Source organism: Aotus nancymaae, unplaced genomic scaffold, assembly GCF_030222135.1.
Source record: "Aotus nancymaae isolate 86718 unplaced genomic scaffold, 86718_ANA_hifiasm-v0.15.2.pri h1tg000010l, whole genome shotgun sequence".
NCBI classification, from domain to species: domain Eukaryota; kingdom Metazoa; phylum Chordata; class Mammalia; order Primates; family Aotidae; genus Aotus; species Aotus nancymaae.
This window is the reverse complement of record NW_026988421.1, coordinates 10033954-10058495: the sequence shown is the minus strand read 5'-3', so window position 1 is coordinate 10058495 and position 24542 is coordinate 10033954. Positions and strand designations below refer to the sequence as shown.

General features: G+C 46.5%; 1 protein-coding gene and 1 pseudogene across 1 annotated transcript in view; both read left to right on the top strand.

Annotated features, from left to right (window-relative positions):
* WDR11 (WD repeat domain 11) overlaps positions 1–1228 on the top strand; it is a 58640-nt gene extending 57412 nt beyond the window's left edge. Inside the window, exon 29 of the mRNA XM_064373793.1 lies at positions 264–1228. Coding sequence (XP_064229863.1) covers positions 264–420 — 157 coding nt within the window. The 3' untranslated portion in view covers positions 421–1228. The remainder of the gene's footprint in view (positions 1–263) is intronic.
* A 3579-nt stretch (positions 1229–4807) lies between these two features.
* LOC135273932 (NADH-ubiquinone oxidoreductase chain 1-like) lies at positions 4808–8242 on the top strand (annotated as a pseudogene).
* The last annotated feature ends 16300 nt before the right edge of the window (positions 8243–24542 follow it).

The window sequence follows — 24542 nt, the reverse complement described above, 5'->3', positions numbered from 1 at the left end:
GATTCTCTGGAAAGAGAAGCTATGGACTCAGCTGGTGTGAAAGGTGATAATGGCACAGACTGAGACATGGCCTCCTATAGCCGGAATCACCCTCTGCCCACGAAGAGGCTGCTGTGTTCATCCTGTACTGCCCGCTGTGGACGCCAGGTCCCTTCTGAGCAGCCAGCAGAGCAGAGGCAACTCATCTTTCCTGTCTCTGGGAGCCCGTGGGGAAGCCTCATCACTGCCCATTTTATTCTTCTTTTCCTTAACTATGGTTTACAGAAACTCATCACTGCTATATATGCAGATTATGCCCGGAGTTTGAAGAACCTCGGTTTTAAGCAGGGAGCAGTTCTCTTTGCTTCAAAAGCTGGAGCAGCTGGAAAAGACTTATTGAATGAGCTTGAGTCCCCCAAGGAAGAACCCAGCAAAGAGTGACAGCTTAATAAATGCCAGGGAATCTGACGTGGAAGGCAGATGGGAAGCGGGTATGGTCTGGCTGTGGTCACCATCACAGTCCAGGATGACGAGGAGTACAGGATCCTGTGAGCTGTTTCACCACTTTTCTAGGGCTATGTGTGCCCAAATGCACGTGAGCATCTGTGTTGGGGGTAAGTTTTGTATCCTGTGTTGGTCTCAGAAAGAATGTGAATGCTTACAATTTTGAAAGTCCATAATATTTTATACTTTTGGAGAGAGCTTTACGAGTCCCTGGAAATACTTTTTAATTTTTTTAAACTTAAAATTCAAGAGACAGAATCACTTTTCTCATTGACTAAATGTAAAGATGTTTGAGAAACCTATAGTAAATGAAATTTGTGAGATGTTTTCTCAAATATATGCTGCACCTGTACTTATATACAGTCTTTCAAGATACAAACAGGGCAGAAACATTTAATCTAATATTAAAGATAGCTTACCAAAGCAATTTTTTGTTTTCTTACCTTGAAAACAGAGAACTGTTAATTCCTTGGTTTAAGCAGTTGCTGAGTTTTCTAATTTCAGGCTCAGAGGCTCATAAGAGGTTTTAAGATTTCTGTTTAGTTCAGTAGGTGAGGACTTTGATATTTTGACTTTTAACTCCTTTTATGATACATCACAGTAACCTCATTTTTGAAGTCTTTGTACTTTAATGTTCTCTCTGTTCTAATAGTTGAAATATGAGATGTAACTATTATAAATTATTGCTGAAAACGTAAATGTCTGTAACTTACAAAAATGATAAATAAATACAAAATTCCCTCCAGGCCTTTGTGTTCTCTGCATTGCTGTGCATGAGGCCAGGTGATATGCTGGCTCCTCAGGAGTCGTCTGGTCGCCCAGCCTTCAAAGTCTGGCTGCTCCTGCTGTATCCAGAGAAGCCTGTGTGTGGGAATCCCATGGGTGCAACACAGGGCAGGAAGGACACCCGCACCTCGAGCAAGTCTACCTCTGAGTCCCTGAGTGGGAACGTGGCTTAGCGCATGGCTCTTGGAGATGAGGGAGTGAGCATTTCCGTCTTCCTCCTCCTGAGCCAGCTGAGTGGCACATCATACCCACCAAGAGGTACGATTTTTAAAGAGAAGCTTAGCCTCTTTCTACCCTTAGACCAACCAGTCTGACACCCTCTGCCAAGGAACTGAGCTCCATGGAAAGGAAGGCCAGTCCCAGGAATATTTGTTCCTAGCTCAGTGCTTTGGCGAGCAGTTCTAGAAGAAATCCAGGATCCATTATTGGTCCTGTCCTGGCTCATGTTACCCGCCCTTTCTTTGCCTAGGCATGCTGCAGTAGACTTCCTTAAGGCCACGGTAAACACAGCTTTCTTTACATTGTTTATTATGTGTCTAGATTTCTTTATTCAACCATTGTCTTAGCTTGGGCTGTTATAACCAAATGCATAGACTGAGTGGCCTAGACAACAGACATTTATCTCTCATAGTTCCAGAGGCTGGAGGTCTGAGACAAAGGTGCGGGCAGATTTGTTCCTGGTGAGGAACTTTCTGGCTTATAGAGTGCTGCCTTCCCACTGTGTTCTCACGTGGCCTTTCCTCTTTGTGTTCACATGAAGTAAGGGCGCTCTCTCTCTTCCCCTTATAACAGCCCTAATCCCATCATGGGGTCAACCTCAACCTAGTTACCTCCAAAAGGCAGAACCCTCAAATATTATCACACTGGAGGGTAAGGCTTCAGCATATGAATTACCAAACTTAGTACGCAGAGAGAAAGAAGAAACTTTATACCAGAGGAGTACATTCTGAAAAATGAATATGCTTTGGATTTAAGGCCAAGGAATAGGTAATAAGGCATTGCCTGATTGTGGGAGCGAAGCAGGGGCTAGGCACGGCAGCTGGGTGTGAACACGGTGAGCAGACAAGGCCCAGAGCCTGAGTTTGCGTCAGTTCAGCTGGCTAGTAGCAGTTAGGACTCACATGGGGACACAGAGACCAAGCCTATATTGAGACACAACTGAAAGTCCCCTTACAAACAGAACATGTGATCTGTCCGGTGTTATTCATGGTCACAGAGCTGAAAACTGCCATACTCACCTCCATCAAGCGTTAGAAAGCAAGAGCTCAACAAGTGTGGATCATTTTCATGTTTAGCCTTTCTAAATATCTTTTCGTGAAAGGTTGTTAAGCACGTGTGTAGTCAGTGCACTAATGAGGTGGCTTCACAGGCTGAAACAAGCAGCTGAAATGGGGAATAAGACTGAGAATGACTTCAGGGCAGCAGCCCCCGCCCCAGTGCCAGCCCCCACAGAAGCTGCTGGGCCAGGCCTGGGCCCTTCCCTTTGTCACAAAGCCCAGGTGGGGGTGGAGGAGCTGCTCTGGAGGTGGGGGCTTCTTCAGGAAGAAGGCCAGGTGGTGGGTGGTGGGTGCTTCCTCTTGGCTGGTGTTGGAGCTGTTTGCTCACTGTTAACTTTTTTCTTGCTCTGTTGCTAATGAAATTCTCTGCCAAATGTGTCTGGCTGCCCCACCACGATCCTGCTCTAGGTCTAATCATTGCTTTGGACATGGTAGCAGGACATTTTGTTCTTTCAAAATAGATAATGGAGCAGATTCATACAAACCTCATGTTCCCCTCACACAGGTACCTGATCAGAAAGTCTCAACATAGAGACACAATTAAATACAAAAACAGTTTCTCTCTCATCTGTTTCCTGGAGGCTTCCTCTTGCATGAGGATGGTGTTAGGTTTCAGTGAATCCTGAGCTCTGACTACCCTTGATATTCCATTCTCAGCAACAGAATGTGATTGAAGTAAAGCATTCAGGCACAAACTTGTAATTGTGCTGCTGAAATAGAGGGCCACGCAGGAATGGCACACAAGGAAGAATGTTCTAGGCAATGGGGCTGTTTCTCTGGGAGCCTGCTTGAGATTATTTTGAGTCTTGTGAATGAAAGAACCCTTTTAATTAAAATGTAACAGCCATTTTGATCGATTACATGTTGCTGCCACATTATAAGAAGGAATGAGGAGCTGGGCTTTTGGAAGGCACTTCTGAAAACTGCTGGAATCCAGTGAGATGGCTGGTCTAAGAGAAAATCCGAAGAGCAGACTACCGCCTCCCTGCCTTGTGTTTCTGCATGTTTTCTTTCCTCCCACATCTGTTTGGTCATTAGTGCAGCACACATTCAAAATAACCCAGGAAAGCCCCACTTTTCTCCTGCTCAGGATGCAAGTGACTCAGGCTCTCACAAGAAGTCCCTGCGGGCAGCTCAAGCCTAAAAATGCCAAATAAACACCACCCCCACCTTATTTTCTTTCAAAAACATTGTGAAATATGACAAGATAAACTATGTCCTAAGTATGAAAGAAAGGACATTCTGGGTTCCACAGGTGACCTGGCATGATTTTTAGCTTTCCCATCTTCCGTATTTACAGTGAGCAAAGCCAAGGACAATTAAAGATGCTCAAATTAGCCGGGCATGGTGGTGGGCACCTGTAATCCCAGCTACTCGGGAGGCTGAGGCTGGAGAATCGCTTGAATCTGGCAGAAGGAGGTTGCAGTGAGCTGAGATTGTGCCATTGCACTCCAGTCTGGGCAACAAGAACAAAACTCCATTTCAAAAAAAAAGAAAAAAGATGCTCTGATGGGCTGCTTCAGAAAGACAAGATTCAAACAAATCATTGAGAATTTAAGAAAAGATAAAAAAACATTCCTCAGTCACTGCCTTAAAAATGTAACCAGACTTTGGGAGGCTGAGGCAGGCAGATCACAAGGTCAGGAGATCAAGACCAGCCTGACCAACATGGTGAAACCATATCTCTACTAAAAATACAAAAATTACCTGGGTATGGTAGTGCATGCCTGTAATCCCAGCTACTCGGGAGGCTGAGGCAGGAGACTCACTTGAACAAGGGAGTCAGAGGTTGCAGTGAGCTGAGATGGAGCCACTGCACTCCAACCTGGCAACAGAGCAAGACTCTGTCTCAAAAAAAAAAAAAAAAGTAACCAGAGGGGTCAATTTTCTTTTTGCAGTTAAGGTTTTTGTTGTTGTTTGTTTGTTTGTTTGTTTGTTTTGAGACGGAGTCTCACCCTGTTGCCAGGCTGCAGTGCAGTGGTGCAATCTCAGCTCACTACAACTTCTGCCTCCCTTGTTCAAGCGATTATCCTGCCTCAGCCTCCCGAGTAGCTGGGACTACAGGCACGTGCCACCACGCCCAGCTAAATTTTTTGTAATTTTAGTAGAGACGGGGTTTCATCGTGTTGGCCAGGATGGTCTCGATCTCCTGACCTTGTGATCCACCTACCTCGGCCTCCCAAAGTGCTAAGATTACAGGCGTGAGCCATGGCTTGAAGCCAGGCAGCTGACTTGGAGACGGAGAGAGGAAAGCTGCCCCTTTGTTATATATATATTAAAAACCCACAGGCACTAACCTACTGTCAATGTATTATAAATTTTGGTTAGGGTGACCTCGGAGTACAGCACAGCCCCTGAAAGACACATACCAAGACCTCACTAGTCTAAGTAAATCTACATTTATTGACCCAATAATTTAATCAATGGACTAAGTTACCCTACGGCTAACAGCGCAATCCTATTTTAGAGTCCATATTGACAGTAGGGTTTAAGACCTCCATGTTGGATCATGACATCCTAATAATGGTGCAGCTGCTATTAAGGGTTCATTTGTTCAACGATTAAAGTCTTACGTGATCTGAGTTCAGACCGGAGAAATCCAGGTCGGTTTCTATCTATTAAATATTCCTCCCAGTACGAAAGGATAAGAGAAATAGGGCCCACTTCACAAAGTGCCCTCACAAATCAGATGATTATTATCTCAATCTTACAAATTACTACTCTCACCCAAAACAGGGCGCGTTAAGATGGCAGAGCCCGGTAATTGCATAAAACTTAAAACTTTATGATCAGAGGTTCAATTCCTCTTCTTAACAACGTGTTTATAGTTAATTTATTCCTACTAGTTGTTCCTGTCTTAATTGCTATAGCATTCTTAACACTCATAGAACGAAAAATCTTAGGCTATATGCAATTCCGCAAAGGCCCTAACATTGTAGGCCCCTATGGAACACTCCAACCAATTGCCGATGCAATAAAACTTTTTACAAAAGAACCCCTACTACCCACCACATCCACCACGACGCTGTACGTAACTGCCCCAACCCTAGCCCTCTCCATTGCTCTCCTATGAACCCCCCGCCATACCATATCCCCAATTAACTTCAACCTAGGCCTCCTATTTGTACTAGCAACATCGAGTCTAGCTGTTTACTCAATCTTATGATCTGGATGAGCATCCAACTCAAACTACGCATTAATCGGCGCATTATGAGCTGTAGCTCAGACAATCTCATATGAAGTTACCCTGGCTATTATTCTTCTATCAACCCTACTAATAAGTGGTTCATTTAACTTACACTCACTCATTATAACACAAGAACACTCTTGACTCCTACTACCATCATGACCCCTAGCCATAATATGATTTCTCTCCACATTAGCAGAAACTAACCGAGCCCCCTTCGATCTAACAGAAGGCGAATCAGAACTAGTTTCAGGTTTTAATATTGAATATGCTATAGGCTCATTTGCCCTATTCTTCATAGCAGAATATATAAATATTATTATAATAAATGCCTTAACCACTGCTATCTTCCTAGCAGCACCTTACAACACAACTATATCAGAACTCTACACAATTAATTTTATAACCAAAACCCTTCTATTAACCACCCTATTTTTATGAATTCGAACAGCATACCCCCGATTTCGATATGACCAACTAATACATCTCCTATGAAAAAATTTTTTACCACTTACACTAGCACTATGCAGATGATATATTTCAGTACCTACCCTAACATGTGGTATTCCACCCCAAACATAAAAAATATGTGTGACAAAAGAATTACTTTGATAGAGTAAATCATAGAGGTTTAAATCCTCTTATTTCTAGAATTACAGGAATTGAACCCATACCTGAGAACTCAAAACTCTCCGTGCTACCTATTACACCATATTCTAAATAGTAAGGTCAGCTAAATAAGCTATGGGGCCCATACCCCGAAAATGTTGGTTTAACCCTTCCCGTGCTAATATTAATCCTCTAGCCCACCTCATCATTTCCCTTACTATCCTAATAGGAACCGTAATTACAATTTTAAGCTCACACTGATTCCTCATCTGAATAAGCTTAGGATTAAATATGTTAGCCATCATACCAATACTAGCTAAAAACACAAGCTCCCGCTCCACAGAAGCATCCACTAAATATTTTTTAATACAAGCAACCGCATCTATAATCCTCTTAATAGCCATTTTCCTCAATAACCTATTTTCCGGACAACGAACAATTAACCCATCCCTTAATCAAACTTTATTTACAATAATATTAATTGCCCTGGTAATAAAACTAGGAATAGCCCCCCTTCACTTCTGACTCCCAGAAGTAACCCCAGGCATTCCCCTAATTCCCGCCATACTTATTCTCACATGGCAAAAACTAGCCCCTGTATCAATTATTTTTCAAATCTTCCCATCAATCAATGTAAATATTATCTTAATAATCTCAATCTTATCAATTATAATTGGCAGCTGAGGGGGACTTAACCAAACACGAGTACTCAAAATCCTAGCTTACTCCTCAATCACCCACATAGGATGAATGACAGCATACTATATTACCACCCAAATATTACCATTCTCATCTATATCTTCTTAACAATCTCTATATTCTTAACTTTTTATCTAAACTCAAATGTAACAACTCTATCACTATCACACACCTGAAATAAACTCACATGAATAATACCCATAATTTCATTAATAATAATATCTTTAGGCGGTCTACCCCCACTAACAGGCTTTTCTTCTAAATGAGCTATTATACAAGAACTTGCAAAAAATGATAACCTCATTCTTCCTCTTACTATAGCTATACTAACACTAATAAACTTATACTTTTACATATGCCTAACATACTCCATCTCAATAGCAATATTCCCCACATCCAATAACACAAAAATTAATTGACAACTGAAATATATAAAGCCAGCACCACTTCTACCTCCACTTATGGTTTCTTCCGCCTTCCTCCTAGCTGTAATACCACTAATACTAATAATATAGAAATTTAGGCTAATAAGACCAAGAGCCTTCGAAGCCCTTAGTAAGTAAATTTTACTTAATTTCTGCACCACTCTAAGGACTGCAAAACTTTATTTTGCATCAACTGAACGCAAATCAATTACCTTAATTAAGCTAAGCCCTTCCTAGATTGATGGGACTTTAACCCACAAAAATTTAGTTAACAGCTAAACAACCTAATCAACTGGCTTCAATCTACTTCTCCCGCCCTAAGGGAAAAAAAGGCAGGAGAAGCCCCAGCAGGGTTGAAGCTGCTTCTTTGAATTTGCAATTCAATATGATAAATCACTCAGAGCTGGTAAAGAGAGGGCTATTCCTCTGTCTAGATTTACAGTCTAATGCTTACTCAGCCATTTTACCTCTTCCTACCTATGTTCATAAATCGCTATTTTCAACCAACCATAAAGATATCGGAACACTATACTTACTATTTGGCGCATGAGCAGGGGCAGCAGGAACAGCCCTAAGCCTTCTAATTCAAGCGGAGCTTGGTCAACCGGGAAGCCTAATGGAAGATGACCATGTTTACAATGTTATTGTCACCTCTCACGCATTCATTATAATTTTCTTTATAGTAATACCAATTATAATTGGGGGTTTTGGAAACTGACTTGTTCCTCTAATAATTGGTGCTCCCGATATGGCATTCCCTCGAATAAATAATATAAGCTTCTGACTTCTGCCTCCATCACTTCTTCTTCTATTTGCATCCTCAACTCTAGAAGCCGGCGCCGGAACTGGCTGAACAGTTTACCCGCCCTTAGCAGGGAATATATCACACCCAGGAGCCTCTGTAGATTTAACTATTTTTTCACTTCACCTAGCAGGTATTTCCTCTATTCTAGGGGCTATTAACTTTATTACAACAATTATTAACATAAAACCTCCAGCCGTAACCCAGTATCAAACACCTCTCTTGGTCTGATCTGTCATTACAGCAGTTCTTCTATTCCCTTCCCTCCCAGTCCTAGCTGCCGGAATTACTATACTGCTAACTGATCGCAACCTTAATACCACTTTCTTTGACCCTGCCGGTGGCGGTGACCCTATTCTGTATCAACACCTATTTTGATTTTTTGGGCACCCTGAAGTATATATTCCTATTTTACCAGGTTTCAGAATAATTTCACATATTGTAACATATTACTCTAACAAAAAAGAACCATTCGGGTATATGGGAATAGTCTGAGCTATAATATCTATTGGTTTCCTAGGGTTTATCGTATGAGCCCATCATATATTCACAGTAGGAATAGATGTAGACACACGTGCATACTTTACATCAGCTACTATAATCATCGCTATCCCCACTGGAGTAAAAGTCTTTAGCTGACTAGCTACGCTGCATGGCGGCAACATTAACTGATCTCCCGCAATACTATGAGCTCTGGGTTTTATTTTTCTTTTCACCGTAGGTGGGTTAACAGGAATCGTACTAGCCAACTCATCATTAGATACTGTATTACACGACACATACTACGTAGTAGCCCACTTCCATTACGTCTTATCTATAGGAGCAGTATTCGCTATTATAGGTGGCTTTATTCACTGATTTCCATTATTCTCGGGTTACACACTTGACCAGACTTATGCTAAAACTCATTTTACCATTATATTTGTAGGTATAAATTTAACTTTCTTTCCACAGCATTTTCTCTGCTTATCCGGAATGCCTCGACGATATTCAGATTATCCTGATGCATATACTATATGAAATATCGTCTCATCTGTAGGTTCATTCATTTCACTAACAGCAGTTATTCCAATAATTTTTATAATTTGAGAAGGCTTCTCCTCAAAACGAAAAGTTTCAACCATTGAGCAGCTACCTACCAACGTAGAATGGCTCTATGGCTGCCCTCCTCCTTATCACACATTTGAAGAGTCTACGTATGTAAAAGCTCTAAGCAGAAAAGGAAGGATTTGAACCCCCAAAAAGTGGTTTCAAGCCAATCCCATAGACCCTATGACTTTTTCAATAAGATAGTAGTAAAATAATTACATAACTTTGTCAAAGTTAAATTATAGACCAAAAATCTATATATCTTAATGGCAACACCAGCTCAGTTAGGCTTACAAAACACCACATCCCCTATTATAGAAGAACTTACCGCTTTTCATGATCACGCCCTTATAATTATTTTCCTAATCAGCTCACCACTCCTATATGTTATTTCCCTAATACTTACTACAAAATTAACCCACACTAGTACCATAAATGCCCAAGAAATTGAAATAATCTGAACTATCCTGCCTGCCATTATTCTTATTATAATTGCTCTTCCATCCCTATGTATTCTATATATAACAGACAAATATATAGAATATATATATATATTTTATATATAACAAAGGGGCCTCTGCTGTCCCTGTCCCTGGTCAGTTGCAGGTTTAGGGTCAGCCATCCACAGCTGGCAGCCCGAATCCCTGCCTGTCTCAGTAAACAAGGTGTCACTTCAACAAAACTGTGCCCACCTGTTCATCATCTTCGGCTGTTTTCAATGACAAGGTTGAAAGTTAGAAGGGAAGCAAGTGGCCTGAAAGCCTAAAATATTTACTCTGGTCCTTTACAGAAAAAAGAAGTTCACTAACTCTTTCTCTAGGGTTGAAATGCTTCCTGGTGATGAAATCTCAGCTGTCCACTGCCGTGTTGTTTAAGACTGGTATGAGGGCCTTTGCTATTTTTCTACAGCTAGGTGCATTAGAACCTACTTATTTAGAAGGATGTCGTTATAAGCTTCATCCCATCTGGCCTCCTCATAGGCCCAAGTTGCCATGAGAATGGGCCCAAGAGACTCCAAGGTTTATCGGCCAGACTGACCTAAGTCTTATTGTTGATAATTCTGAGGTAAAAGGCATAACTGCAAGTGCCATTTCATTATCAAATTTTTTTCTTCTTTTTTTTTGAGGAAGTCTTGCTCTGTCACCCAGGCTGGAGTGCAGTGGCGCGATCTCAGCTGACTGTTACCTCATGGGGTGCGGGAACCCACGTATGTCCTGCTTGGGAAGAGCATCTCCGGTCAGGGAATCCTGCAGGTCCAATGACTGGGGCTTCAAATAATCCCATAGAGATGGGCCAGGAAGTGGAACAATAATCAGGAGTGAGAAATTGACATGTCTGTAATATAATCCAATGGACACAATTCAAGAAGGAAATTGGCAAACCATTAAGTTTGCATAGGTATATTATGGAAGGAAGAGAGGGAATCCTAAAAAACAGGGGATTTCTTAAGGCTGATTGGAAAGGCATGACTCAGATCATTTTCTTAGGAACTGTCTTCCCAACAACACAATTTAGTCCTCCAGGTTTTTACTTCCCAGTGTTCTTCAAAAATGTGTATCAACCAGGAATTTAAATGAAGAACAGCCCTCATTTGAAGCTGCTGATCTTTGCCTAGAATAGGCCAAGGAAAATATACTCCATCCCGTTAAGGAATTAGAACGCCGCTCCAGCAGATAGTATTGTAGCAAGCCTGACATGAGTTCATCTGAGTGCTGAGGATCTGATCTGAGCTTGTGTTTCTGGATTCACCACTGCACATTTCACAGGGCCTCAGTGACTGTCAGCCAAGCCTTGGTTTTTGCCTGTGGCAAACCCACTCAGGAATGGTTCTAAACACAAGGACCAGAGACGTGGAGCAGGGTGAAAGCAGCGGGGCTGGGAACAGCTGCTTCCTGGCAATCCGGCTGCCTGGCCTTGGACAAGCTACCACCTGAGCCTCATTTGTAAACTGATGATAATAGGGCCTCCCTCCAGGGGTGGGTGAGAGACAGAGAAGGGAGCTGCAAGGGCTTGTCAGAATCAAGGATCTGTCAGCTTAGCTGCTCCTGGGAAGGAGGCTGAGACTCACATTGTCAGCTTTCATTCACTAAAAGAGTCTTGCTTGAGGGGTTTAGACAAGCAGGAGCTGGGATTAGAGTGGGTGGGACTGAGAAGCAGAGAGAGAAAAAAGAAAAGAAGCAAAGATTGGCTCTCAAAATCTCTAAAATCACCCACCCTACAAGTGCAGAAAGCTTGTTTTGAGAAGATAGGGCTTGATTGGGAGCCAGGTGGGTTACCTTCTCTCCTGGAGGCAGCTCTGGAAACAGGCCTTGTAGGCTTCTGGCAGTTCCAACCCTGAGAATCTCACACTCTGCAGGTCTCCTCCTGCCTGAGAATCAAAGTCACTCCAATTCTTTTGCTGCCTCAAGCCCCTGATCCCTGTACCCTCCGGACCTCCCTGCCCCATCCCATCCATGGGAACCACCAAGCTCCAAGTACTTACTGAGCCACCACCTTCTTCCAGAGACTCACCACCCCTGTGGGGGGCACTGGGTAGCAGTGGAGAGCAGCTAGCTGGGGTCATTGGGAATACTGGAGTCGGGACTTGGATGGAGACTGAGTGGGGAGGGCAGCTGTTCTGGGGAGGTGGGAGGAGATGCAGGTAAGTGAAGGGGACCAGGGAGCAGCCCTGGAGGAAGGGGCTGGCCAGAGGTGGGCAGCAGGAGAGGAGACCCCTGCAGGCAGTGTGGACAGTGGGGCAGACGTGAGTGGGCAGGAGGGTGCATGCTGCTTGGGAGCCCGGTGTGAGCTCAGCGAGGGGCTCCAGCCAGGGTCCCTCCTGCAGAGAAACCAGCCTCAGTGTGGTCCAAAGAGCCCCAGGAGCCCAGGAAAGCAACAGCCACGGCAGGCAGAGGGAGGCTCAGGGAGGGGAAAGGAAAGATCAGCCGGACGCGGTGGCTCACGCCTGTAATCCCAGCACTTTGGGAGGCCGAGGCGGGTGGATCACGAGGTCAAGAGATCGATACCATCCCGGTCAACATGGTGAAACCCCGTCTCTACTAAAAATACAAAAAATTAGCTGGGCATAGTGGCACGTGCCTGTAATCCCAGCTACTCAGGAGGCTGAGGCAGGAGAATTGCCTGAACCCAGGAGGCGGAGGTTGTGGTGAGCCGAGATCGCGCCATTGCACTCCAGCCTGGGTAACAAGAGCGAAACTCCGTCTCAAAAAAAAAAAAAAAAAGATCAGAACTGAGGGGAGTCCTGGAAGCTCCCTGCGGTTCAGTAGCAGCTGCAGCAGGAAAGTGGTTCTTCACCACCGTTTTTAGATTGTAGGGCTCGTTTATAAACATCTCAGCCTGCTGGGGTGGGAGAGTGGAGAGGAGCTGCCCACAGCATCCAGCATGTTGTCAGAGCTTGGCGCTTGCCCTGCTCTGCCAGTGATCAGCACACTGAGATGCTGTGATGACACTGAGCTGCCTTGGGAGGAGACGCACGGTAACAGGGATGTTTCTCAGGAATCCACAGACTGTGCCGTATGCCTTCCTCAGGACTGTGCCCAGCCTTAGTGAAATTATGAAATCCACCTTATGCTTAATGTGATTCGGTTTAGGGGAAAAACCAGAGAGGGGGCTGAATGTTGAATCAAGATTAAAATAGCCCCAGCCCGCATGATGAAGGGAGCAGCCACACATTTAGGTCCCCAAGGAAAGGGTCATTGATAGGGTCACACCGGTCTGGCCCAGGAAGGGTTTATCTGCACCTGGCTGCTGAGAGCTGGGGCCTCTGGAGGGCTCTGGGGAACCAGGTGAGACCAGTCAGCACCAGCCTGAGTCCTCAGCCTGCTCACTCTGCCCACGTGTGTCCCCTCGGCGGCCCTGCAAGTGCCTGAGCTGCGGCTCCCCAGACAGGGAAGAGCTCGGCCCTGGAGCCGGACCCCCAGAGCTGATTCCCAGCATTGCCATTTGCTGTGCCTCAGTTTCCTCATTTGCAAAATTAGCTTAATGACAGTGTTTCCCTTGTGCAGTCATAAAGCTCTTAGAACACAGCTTGGCAGAAAAATGTTGGCTGTCACTATTTGTGCTGTAAAAGCCCTACCTCTTGGCCACATGGAGCTCTGTAAACCAACAGGAGAAACAAGTCCCTTCTGAGATCTCCCGAGATCCCTGTTCAGGCTCCTGGTAGGCTCACAACAAGTGCTCCGTATTTGTGGAAGTGAGTATCTGTGCAGAGGGAAGATCAGAATCCAGAGGTGACAGTTTAAGGTTAAAATATTATTTGCTCAGCATTTCAAAAGGAAATGCTGGGAAACACTTGTCCCACAAGATATTCCTCAGAAAAAGCAAACGGGAGGGGGCCCAAATGAGTTGGGAAATGTGCCATTCGGATGTGTCCCCTCCGAGATTCACAGTGCACGTTAGTACTTCAAAGGCTCTGAGAAGCCCTGCAGTAAAGAAACCTGCTTAAATGTGTTTCAGCCAACACTAGCTAAATGCATTTGATGAGGAATTTCCTTCTCCCCTCTTTGCTTTCCCTCCCACCCTCCCTCCCTTCTGCCCATGCTGTGAACGCCCCATGGAATCCGTGCTGGATTAGGAGTGGGCACAGTTGCTGGAGAAGCACAGGACCTTGCTGGGTATTCTGCAGAAAGCCTTTCTAAGCAGGCAACAGAGGAACGATGCCACTCTCTTAACAGGATTTCTGGAAGGCCCAGCACAGCAGTACCAGGGATGACCCAGGGGCTAAGCCTTGCAGGAGGCTGTCACTTAAACCATGGGGACAGATGGCTTCTCTCCAGAGCACAGCCACAGGGCTCCCTTTCAACTGATCTCACCTGGGTTGACGCAAAAGGGTTTCATGTCTTTTCCCAGAGAGAAACGGAATCTTTTCTATATAGGAAGCTGAGAGACCATCAAACAATTCTTTCCAAGCCTAGAAGTTTCATGGGGAAGAAAATGACAAAAACATGTAAGCCAAATCAAACCAAACCAAAACAAAAGAAGCCCTGAGAACAGAAACACACTAATGAGATTTCTGAGCTTTTTACAGCTTCTGAATAATTCATGCAACCACGACTTTCCTTTTCTGTTGTTTCTTAGGATTCCCGGGGTACAAGGACCCAGCTTTGCCATGGTCCCTTCCAAGAGGCAACCTGTCTCTGCTTACACACCTCTCATGATGGGCCGCTCACTACCTCTCAGTCTGTCCCTTCTATTACTCTTAGCTTCCATCACCAGAATGTGCTTTAAATAACAGCAAGATGACTCCAGAGATTCCCCGACATTAGATGGTTGTCTAGTGTAGGCATTGAAAGTCTGGATTCTGAATTAGACCTCGTGGGTTGGAACCCCAGCTCCATCACTTATGGGCTATGTACAAGTGAGCAGCGTGCCACACCGCTCTGTGCCTCAGTTTACTCACCTGTCAAATGGAGGATCATACACTGTACTTACCCCGTAGGATTGCTGAGTGATGTAACACTCATGTCGGGCAAGGGTTTGATGCTATTCTTTTCTAAATTGTGATGACTTGGGACATTCAGCAGTGCAGTCTTTTCTGGATTCTCCACCAAGTACATACAGGTCTGTGAACCCAGCCTGGGCATCAGCCCTTTGGACTTATACCAGGCAGCCATGTCTCAAAGGCACAGCCATGGCACCTGGAGGAAAGGGCCAGGGAAAGATCAGGACACTGAGCACTACTCTGCCCATCCATTGTGGTCAGTTCTTGTGCAGAAAGCACAGATCCTCAATCCAAACCTCGCTTTCTGATTCACTGAGGCTTATCTAGAGACTTTGGACGTGGCCTGGTTGTGTAGCTCATCACCCTCTTCTCCTCCTGCAGGAACCTCTGTGGCTGCCAATGATGAGAAGGCGTCTCCTAAATTCACTCACCATCTGCTTTCAAACCTTGGCACCTGGTAAAGGAGCAGTGTCCCAGGTGGAAATCCCCAGGACCCTGGTGCCTCTCGCTGGAGATGGCCCTGAGGACATCTGGAGGCACCCCTAGTCCCCCAGCCCACAAACTCAGTTCCTTGGCAGTGCCCTGCCTGTCTCTCTCTTGGGGATGTACACAGGTGCCCCACTGGAAGCAGCTAGACAGTAGGTGAGGGACAGCGGGATGGAAAGGACATTGGGCTGGGTTAAAGTACATCACAGATGGAAAACATCCAACTGACCCTGGTGGGAGAGCGCCCATGAGTGGGTGCCCTGCTGGGAACCCCCATTGTATACTCAGGGAGTGAAGCTTCCATTAATTCGCACTTGCCAAACCATGCACCATCTGATCCTCACAGCTTCAGGGTAGCCACGATCACCCCACTTCACGGAAGAGTGAACTAGGTTCAGAGAGGTTGGGAAAACCAGGGTGACCAACCATCCTGGATTGCTCCAAAAGGAGGAGTTTCTTAGCACACCAGACTTTCAACTAGGACAGTGCTGGGCAAACTGGGACAGTCGGTCATGTGGCTATTACGTGACAAATTTGGGATGCAAGACACAGCCCTGCCTGACATCCTGGTCTGAGCTGCTTCCACGCTAACCAGCTTTCCAAAGGAGGGAGAATTTAGAAGGATCTGATCCCCAGTGGTGCTGGAATCCCAAGTGCTCTCTTCCTGCAGGAGGGGAGGCTGAGTTCTGTCAGCAAATGAGACAGGAAGGGCCAGAAGCCAGCAGGGGCCAGAATGAAAGGATTGTCTTCTTAGCCATGCTGTGTTGGAAAGAATGCAGTTTTCAAAACATTTTTGAAGTTTTTTGCATGGTGGACTTTGGACATTCCAAGTAAATTTATTTGCAAAACTGGATCAAGTTATATCATTTGGTTTGGGGTGCTCTCCTTTCATACAAAAACTACCCAAAAAGGCCATTGCTGCTTCTTCCGTCCTTATTTTCCAGATGCTTTAGGGGAACTGAAACCGTACCTGTTGGCTGAAAACCAAAACATCAGTTTATAGCATCTGGGCTTTGGAACCAAGATTCTTTTCCTGCTACCTTGGATGTGGCTCTGTTTTTAATTACGAGACCAGCAAAAGACAGCACTCACTCCTGACAATGTCACTAGGGTCGTTCTTCATAAGGACGGGGTCACAGTGGCCACTGGTCATTCCAACCCTGGTCTCAGACAGTCTCATGTTCAGGGTCACCTTCCACTGTTTGGTCTACTCAGGAATCCTGGTGGGATCAGAGTCAATAAATAAACGAAATAAACCTCCAATGAGGTTTAAGTAAAGCTGCAACACTGCTTACAGGTGGAAGCATTGTGATTGTTAAGATTTCATAAGCAGTCAGGATGTTGCCTGCACGTGCAGGGGCGTGAAACTTTAAGGAAGCCCCAGAGGCCTGGTGTAGTGGCTCACGCCTGTAATCCCAGCACTTTGGAAGGCCGAGGCAGGCAGATCACCTGAGGTTGGGAGTTCAAGACCAGCCTGACCAACATGGAGAACCCTCGTCTCTACTAAAAATACAAAATTAGCTAGGCGTGGTGGCACATGCCTGTAATCGCAGCTACTCTGAAGGCTGAGGCAGGAAAATCACTTGAACCCAGGAGGCGGGGGAGTTGCGGTGAGCTGAGATCGCACCACTGCGCTCCAGCCTGGGCAACAAGAGTGAAACTCTGTCTTAAAAAAAAAAAGAAAGAGAGAGAGAAAGCTCCAGAGAGGTTGCTCCGTTTCCTTGCATTTGCCCCCTGGCCCACCCGCTACTCTCATCTCCTCCTCCTCTCTTCCTTTCCTACCCTGACCAACTTGGCCACTCCTAGTGAGGCTGGCTGAGTCTTGCTGCACGTGAATTAGACCACGTGAAGCCACTTGAGGTCATTAGAATGTTAAGTGGAGAAGCATGTCCTGGCGAACCTAGAGTGGCCTGAACTCACTGTCCTCAGGGACGCCCTCCTGCCTCAGTGTCACCAAAACCTTTGCAAAGGTAAACTCTGCCACCCCCAGAGGTTTCACTCTGGGGTTATGCCGAGTCTAGGACACAGGGCTGGAACATGGCTTCCCACGCTTATTGGCTCAGACTGTGGAAAGGAGACCTTGGTCCCTGTTACTGATGTCAGTCCCTTCAGAGAGGCATGTGGGCCGTCAGCGCCCCAGTTCTGCCCCTCTGCTCCCCTCCTAGGCTGTGGCCCACTCTGGCTTGCCCAGCGTGCCCCTGTCCTGTCTCTTCTGCTCCCCTCTAAGGCTCTGTCTGAGCAGGGACTCACTGCCCCTCCTCCCGTCCTCCTGCCCTGAGCTCCCAGATTCCAACAGCATGCCTTCCTGGCTGTTGGGACATCGGTATTTCTGCATCCTGTCATGATTTTTTTTTCACACAGGAAGCCCTAGAACACTACCACTGTCTTCTAAAAGTAGCCATATTTTCATGAGGAGAGGTCCCTCCCAGTGATCAGACATGGTGCAGGGTACACTTGGGGGCTGAGGACAATCCCCGAGGGGTTAAGAATAAAGTGGGCTCTGGATGCACATCCCTTTCTAGCTCCCCCCTCCCTGCTTGTTCCTTTTCCCTGACTAATTAATGGCTCCACCCATCACCCAGCCAATCAAGGTGCCCGAAAGTCGTCCTCCACACTTCTGGGATGACCACGGGGTGTCTCTTGATCACAGATGAGCGCTTGCCCCATCTGCCGGCCCAGCCCTTGGATGCCTCCCTCCCATCTTCAGAATGATGCCCCCATCTTGGCCTGGCACTCCCTCCCACCAGACTCTTCTTGGGGCTCAGCCTCCCAGCTCCACCCTACCCTGGGCCCCATTCATTCCAGGTAGCAGCTTCTGCTGCTCAAGTGCCCCTCTGCTCCTTGGGTGGTTCAGGAACTCCTCATTCATCCAGAGGAGACCTGAGCAGTGAAGGAAACCCTTGACACCCGCCTACTGGAAATGCAATTTGATGCAATTTTTACGTAGCATCATTTGGTGAGACAATTAAAATCTTTAAAGTGGCTAAGAAATTCCACTTGTAGACATTTTGCCAGGAAAACATGAATGGGTGGAAAAATTCAGCTGCAAAGATGTATTTGTAGCAATTTGAAACACCCCAGTGCTGTTTAATGCAATCTTAGTGCATTCATACAGTGGAATCCTGTTATATGTAAATGTTTGGTGCTGCAAAGAAAAAATCAGTACTGGGACAGAGGATCTCTCAGCAAAGCAATTCCGTTTACTTCCTGCAGAAAGGGCACCTTTGTTAGCAATCTCGCCACAAGAGTACAATGAACAAAGGAAAGCAGATATATTTATCACTTACACATTTGGGGTCGTCCTTACTGCTGTGTCTGATCTCCGTTGGCTGGAATCAGACCTCACTATCTAAACTAAAACTCGATTGGCTAACAACTTAAAACTTTTCTTCACAGGTAAAAGCAATGGAGAACAAAAAGAAAAAGAAAATCCACATAAGGAAGGGGCATAGGCTGTGAGTTGGGACATGCCTGTGAGCACGTCCAGCACGGATATCTTGGTTAAAGTACAAGGACATAGAACGTTCTACGTGCCTGTAAGCATGTCTAACAGCTACATAGGATAGGGCTTAACAAAGAGCTACAAGCAGAAAGCAGGAAGGCTTTGAAGAAAGTGTTTAAAAGAAACTATTATTTCTAACACTTATGATTTTTCTTAAACGAGAAAGGAAACTTTGAAGAGGAACTTTTCTACTTCCCATAAATCCTAGGTGTTAACGACACTGAGGCACATGTACATTTTGTATTGGAACTGTCACCTCTTCCCCGGACTTCCTCAAAGCCTCCTAATGGGCCTCAGACATCCCTCTTTGCCCCTCTCCAAATCATCTGCACCTGGTATTGGGCGAAAAGTAGCCTGAATCATGCCATCGGGATGCCCGTAAGGCATTTCCATTGTAATTAGATGAGCGTGTGAATTCCCTCCCCAAGCTGTGCACCATCAATGATGTGTGCTCTGTAACCAGGCATTTGTCTAACTGGAAGTCACACAGGAGGACACCTACTCTGGCCACACCCTTCTATCAGTGCCCTGGGGTGAGTCTAGCCCTGCCCCATCTCTGGACTTTGGATATGCTGTTCCCTGCACCAATCTGCTTCCCCTTCCTGGCACTACGGGTAACTTCTCTGCATCCTTCATTTCTCAGAGAGGCTTCCCTTAACCCTTCTGTTCAAATGGGGTTGCTATTATTCCTCACTGTACCTTGTTCTTTCTGTTTTCCCTTTTCCATGTATTACACCCAGTAAATCCCTAAGGACAGCATCCTGGTGGGCTTTGTTTACAGGGTACATCCAGCACTGAAGAGTTTGTACACCTCACACAGAGGAGGTGCTCAATAAACATGTAAGGATGCCCACGCTACATGCTAATTCACAAAGCAACCTACAAAACGGTATGATGATATATATAGCATAACATAGCAGGATGCAATCTAATACAATAGTGCATAGATTAATATGAAAAACTCCAGAAGACAGCCGGGCGTGGTGGCTCACGCCTGTAATCCTAGCACTTTGGGAGGCCGAAGCAGGTGGATTGCGGGTGGAGTTCAAGACCAGCCTGGGCAACACGGTGAAACCCTGTCTTTACTAAGATACAAAAAATTAGCTGGGCGTGGTGGTGTGTACCTGTAGTCGCAGCTATTCGGGAGGCTGAGTCAGGAGAATTGCTTGAGCCCAGGAGGCAGAGGTTGTAATGAGCCGAGATTGCCCAACTGCACTCCAGCCTGGGTGACAGAACAAGACTCCGTCTCCAAAAAAAAAAAAAAAAAATCCAGAAGACTCCGCCACAAACTCTTGTCAGTGCTTAAGTATACATGGTGGGATTATAGATGGTTTCAAATGTTCACCTTCTCTGTGTTATATTTCCCAGATTTTAAATACATTTCATTTTTATTTTATTTGTTTATTCATTTATTTGTAGAGACAGAGGTCTTGCAATATTGCCCAAGCCAGGCTCAAACTCCTGGCCTCAGGCAATTCTCCCGCCTTGGCTCTCAAAGTGTTGGGATTACAGGTATGAGCCAGGGTACACAAACTGAATCAATTTTTAACAAATGTTAACAATAGCAATATTCCACAATAAAAAATAAAAATTCTGCTTAATTCTCATTGTGAAAAGACTCTGCCAACAAATCCCCAGCCTCTGTGAAGTGTTTCCTCCAAGCTCCATCTGCAGCTTCACCTGAGGTGTGCCTGAGGCATCCTTCTCTCTCCCATAGCCCCTGGGACTGCCTCCTTCATAAGATGAGTCACCACCATTTCATAATCCTTCCTCTCCCTGCACCCCACTGCCTATGGGAGCACCCAAAATGTCTTCTTTATAGCCCTCACTCATTAAACATTGTGACTAATTAATTTCAGCTAATCCATTTTACATGCAATTTTTGGCCTGCTCTCTGTCTTCTCCTGGCGGTAATTTCAATAAGGGTAGGAATCATCTACCTAATTGCTAACATAGTCTTTATAATTCATAGTCAATGTTAGACCAACAGTTGCTAAATGAACAAATGAATGAATGAATAAATGAATGAATTCAAAACAGGACTGTCTCTGAAAATTGAAATCCCTGCCCTTGATTATGTCTGCCATAAGATGTGTGTCCCAAAATGCAGAATGCTCACTCAAGAGCAGAGGTATGTTATCACTCACTGGAGTTCCATAGACATCACCTGACCACAGAGACTTTCCAAGTATCTTCCCTGAGAAGTCTCTGCTGCAAAGTTCGGATTCAGATACCTGTGAGCTGCGGAAATCTGAATGTTCTCATAGCACTGACCTTTCTAAACATGAACGTGAAAACGAATAATATCAAACTCCAGCATTTTTTTCATGTCTTATTTCAGTTTTAAAGATGAACAATATGATAAGAAAGTCTGTTTCCCTTCTGGATTTCCATTTCCAAAGAGATAGCAAAGGTTCTCAGACTACTTGGAGAATTTATTAGAATGCTGAGCGCTGAGCTTCACACAGAGTTTATTATTCAGGAGGTCTGAGATGCGAGCCCAAAAGACAAGTTCCCAGGTGATGTTGATGCTGCTGGTCTGGTGACCACGCTTGGAGACTCCGTGAAGGAGTCGGGAGCTCTGGTGACCTGCTGCGTGGCCTGGAGGAAGTCACCGCCCATTCTGAGCCTCGGATTCCTCGTTGGTAAACAGAACCGCTTAGGATGCGGCTCTGTGATGCTGTGGACCCTGCGTCGCCTCGGCGTGTCCCAGCCAGCGCGGGGCAGCAGAGGGCAGCAGAGATCAGGAAATAGCACCCCGGCAGGCGGCTTCTCCCACCGGTGGACTGAGTTCTCCGAACTGTCGCTCAGCACTCCAAAACCATTAGCCAAAGCAGCAAGACACCTCCTCATCTGACAAGTGAAGTGATGCCTTACACTGAAAGGTATTTCTTAGAGTTAGATACTTGTATCATCTTGAAAGCCCTTCTGCATCCAGCAAAACTGCAGCCCAGGGAGCGGGGGCGAGCCGGTGGCCTGCTGCTGGTGGTGGGTTCAGGACCACACATGGGCCTTTCCACTGTGTCCCAAGCTGAGTTTTACATTCCCTCCTAGAAAAGAATTGGCGAGTGGACGTCGAGGGCAGCTTTCCTCCATGGTGATGGGGGGCAAGAGGGACCCCAGGGACTCCTGGGTGTGGGAAGGACATCAGAGGTTTCCCAAGCAGGGCCTGCTGCATTTGGAACTCCCTCTGCATGGAGTTGGAGAAGGGAGTTCCTTGCAAATGTGTGACCCTGTAGTCCCCAAACATCTATTCAGAGACAGCAGATAATTCCCAGACTGCGCCTCTCCAGCTGGTCTTCAAGCTCTATCCCCCTCCTCGTTTCCAAGTGCGGATCCATCAGAATGAAGGGCCCACACCTCTCCCCCGCTGTGGATTTCACATTTCTTAGTGCCTCTGAGTCACTGGGAGGGGGCAGAAAATTCTGCTTCTCAAGCCCCTCCTCCAGGGACCCCCTTCATCCGGTTTGGGTGTGGTCCTGGGATCCGCATGCTAAACAGGCGCTGAGGGTGGTTTGCCCGATCAGACCTGGGCAATCTCTGGCCTGGAGGTTAAGCCCAGGTGGTGAAGATGAAAGAATAGGTGGCAAGCAACACTGGGAATTCTGGGGTTCCCACTTCCTGGGGCTGGGTCTCCATTCTTAGCATCCTACTCCTCATCCACGGGGAGAATTCCTTGGTTCTGGTATGTTCCCTGCAACTGTCTCCAGTCACATTCTGGGGGCCCAAGATGAGAATAAAAATGAAGGTCCCATACCATGTGTCAATTATTAAAAAGTTATCAGTCTGGGGTCTGGCGCAGTGGCTTACTCCTGTAATCCTAGCACCGAGGTGGGTGGATTGCCTGAGCTCAGTGGTTCGAGACCAGATTGGGCAACATGGTGAAACCCAGTCTCTATTAAAATACAAAAAAAAAAAAAAAAAAAAAATAGCTGGGCATGATGGCATGCACCTGTATTCCAAGCTACTCAGGAGGCTGAGACAGGAGAATCACTTGAACCCAGGAGGTGGAGGTTGCAGTGAGCCGAGATCGTGCCACCGCACTCCAGCCTGGGCAACAGAGCGAGACTCTGTATCAAAAAAAAAAAAAAAAAAAGGTTATCAATCCAATCAGTTGTTAGAAGATAAAACACATTATTATTCTACCTTGATAAATACATCTACACATCATGAAGGCGAGGTTTGAATTTAGAATTCTGAGGAGTTGCCCTAGTGAAAAGGCAGCACAGAGCCAGGCTGTAGCCTATCCCTGTCACGCCTCACCCCACTTGGCCTTTAGTGCACACACGTGTGTGTGTGAGAGTGTGTGTATGCACAGGTGTGTACACCCGCCAGCCCCACATGTCCACGCCCCCACCCAGTTCCAGCTAAGCCATCACCCACAGAAGAATGACAGACCCCAGGAGAGAGGCGCACACGGACCTGGAGGTTGGCTCAGAGTTCCAGGTATCCATGACTCTAAAAGGCAGGTCACAGAATCCAGGGAGGCCCATCCCCAGCCCCAGGGACCCCTTGCCCTGGATAGAGCATGGCCTGATGAGACAGAGCAGGCCCCACCTCTACCCGCCAGAGGTCCTTGCTGGCCAGTGGCAGGTGGAGGCCTTGGAGCTGTCTGGATGGTCCCGCTGAAGGCACATTGGCTTTGGGCCCCTGGGAGCCTGCCTGCGATGCCTTTCTCAAACCTCAGGCAGGCCTCACAGACAGACAGGGCTGCAATCCTGGGCTGAGCACCTGCCTGGAGATGGGGCTCCAGGAGGGGCTGGGAGGGTTGCACGGAGGGAGGGCTGTTAAAATGTAGCTCTCCGGGCCCTGCACCAGCCCTTCTCAATCAGTGGAGCTGGAAATCTATGTTTTAACAAGGCTCTCCTTCCCAAGGATTCTAACACACACTAAAGTGTGAGAAGCACAGCTTGGAAACATCTTGTTTTACTCACCTAGTCAACAGATATCCACAGAAACTCCCCTCCCTTGGCACCGTCCAATTCCTGTCCCCTGCAGCCAACAGGGAGTCTTCTGCACAGTCTCTCCCTCCTCAGGTCTCAATTCTAATTTCACCTCCTCAGGGGCACCTTTTCCAAAATAGCTGCCATCTCCCAGCCCTCACCACCACATCCCCGCTCCTAGCCCCTTCTTGGTCTTTACCACAGATACAGGTGAGCTTCTTGGAATATTTATTTTACTCATGGCCATGCCCCCACATCTAGAATATAACCCCTTCCCAGGGCCAGGGCGAGGGCCAGGGCCTGATGTGTGGGACTGATTCCTTTACTGCAGTGTTGCTGGGATATAATTTGCCTATAAACCTACAGAGTATTTGATGAATGGTGAATGAGGCCACTACCACTCAGCAATTCATTCATCGCCTCTTCCCACAGTGGGGCAATGGGGCAGGTGCCTTTTGGAGAAAGAGGGAAGATGTGGGCGGCGGAAGCCTCCGAGCTCTGAAGACCCCGCATGGCTGTCTGCCCGCCCCTCCATGAAAGGAGCAGCTCTCCAGGAAAGCAAGAAAGAGGGGCCAAGAGTGCTCACAAATGGGTGTCTTCCCTTGTGAGGAAGGATTCAGGGCTCAACACGCTTCCTGGGGCTGGGTCTGTACAGGTAGAAGGAAGAGGCCCAGTTGGCTGCAAGGCTGGGCCAGCCCCGGCCCTGCGGCCTGGCGGTTTGCAGGCACCCTCATTTCAGAGCACGCTTGTATGCACTTGCTCTTCTGGCACGCCATGAACCATTTCTTGGCTGCCTTGTTAGGAGATTAAGCTT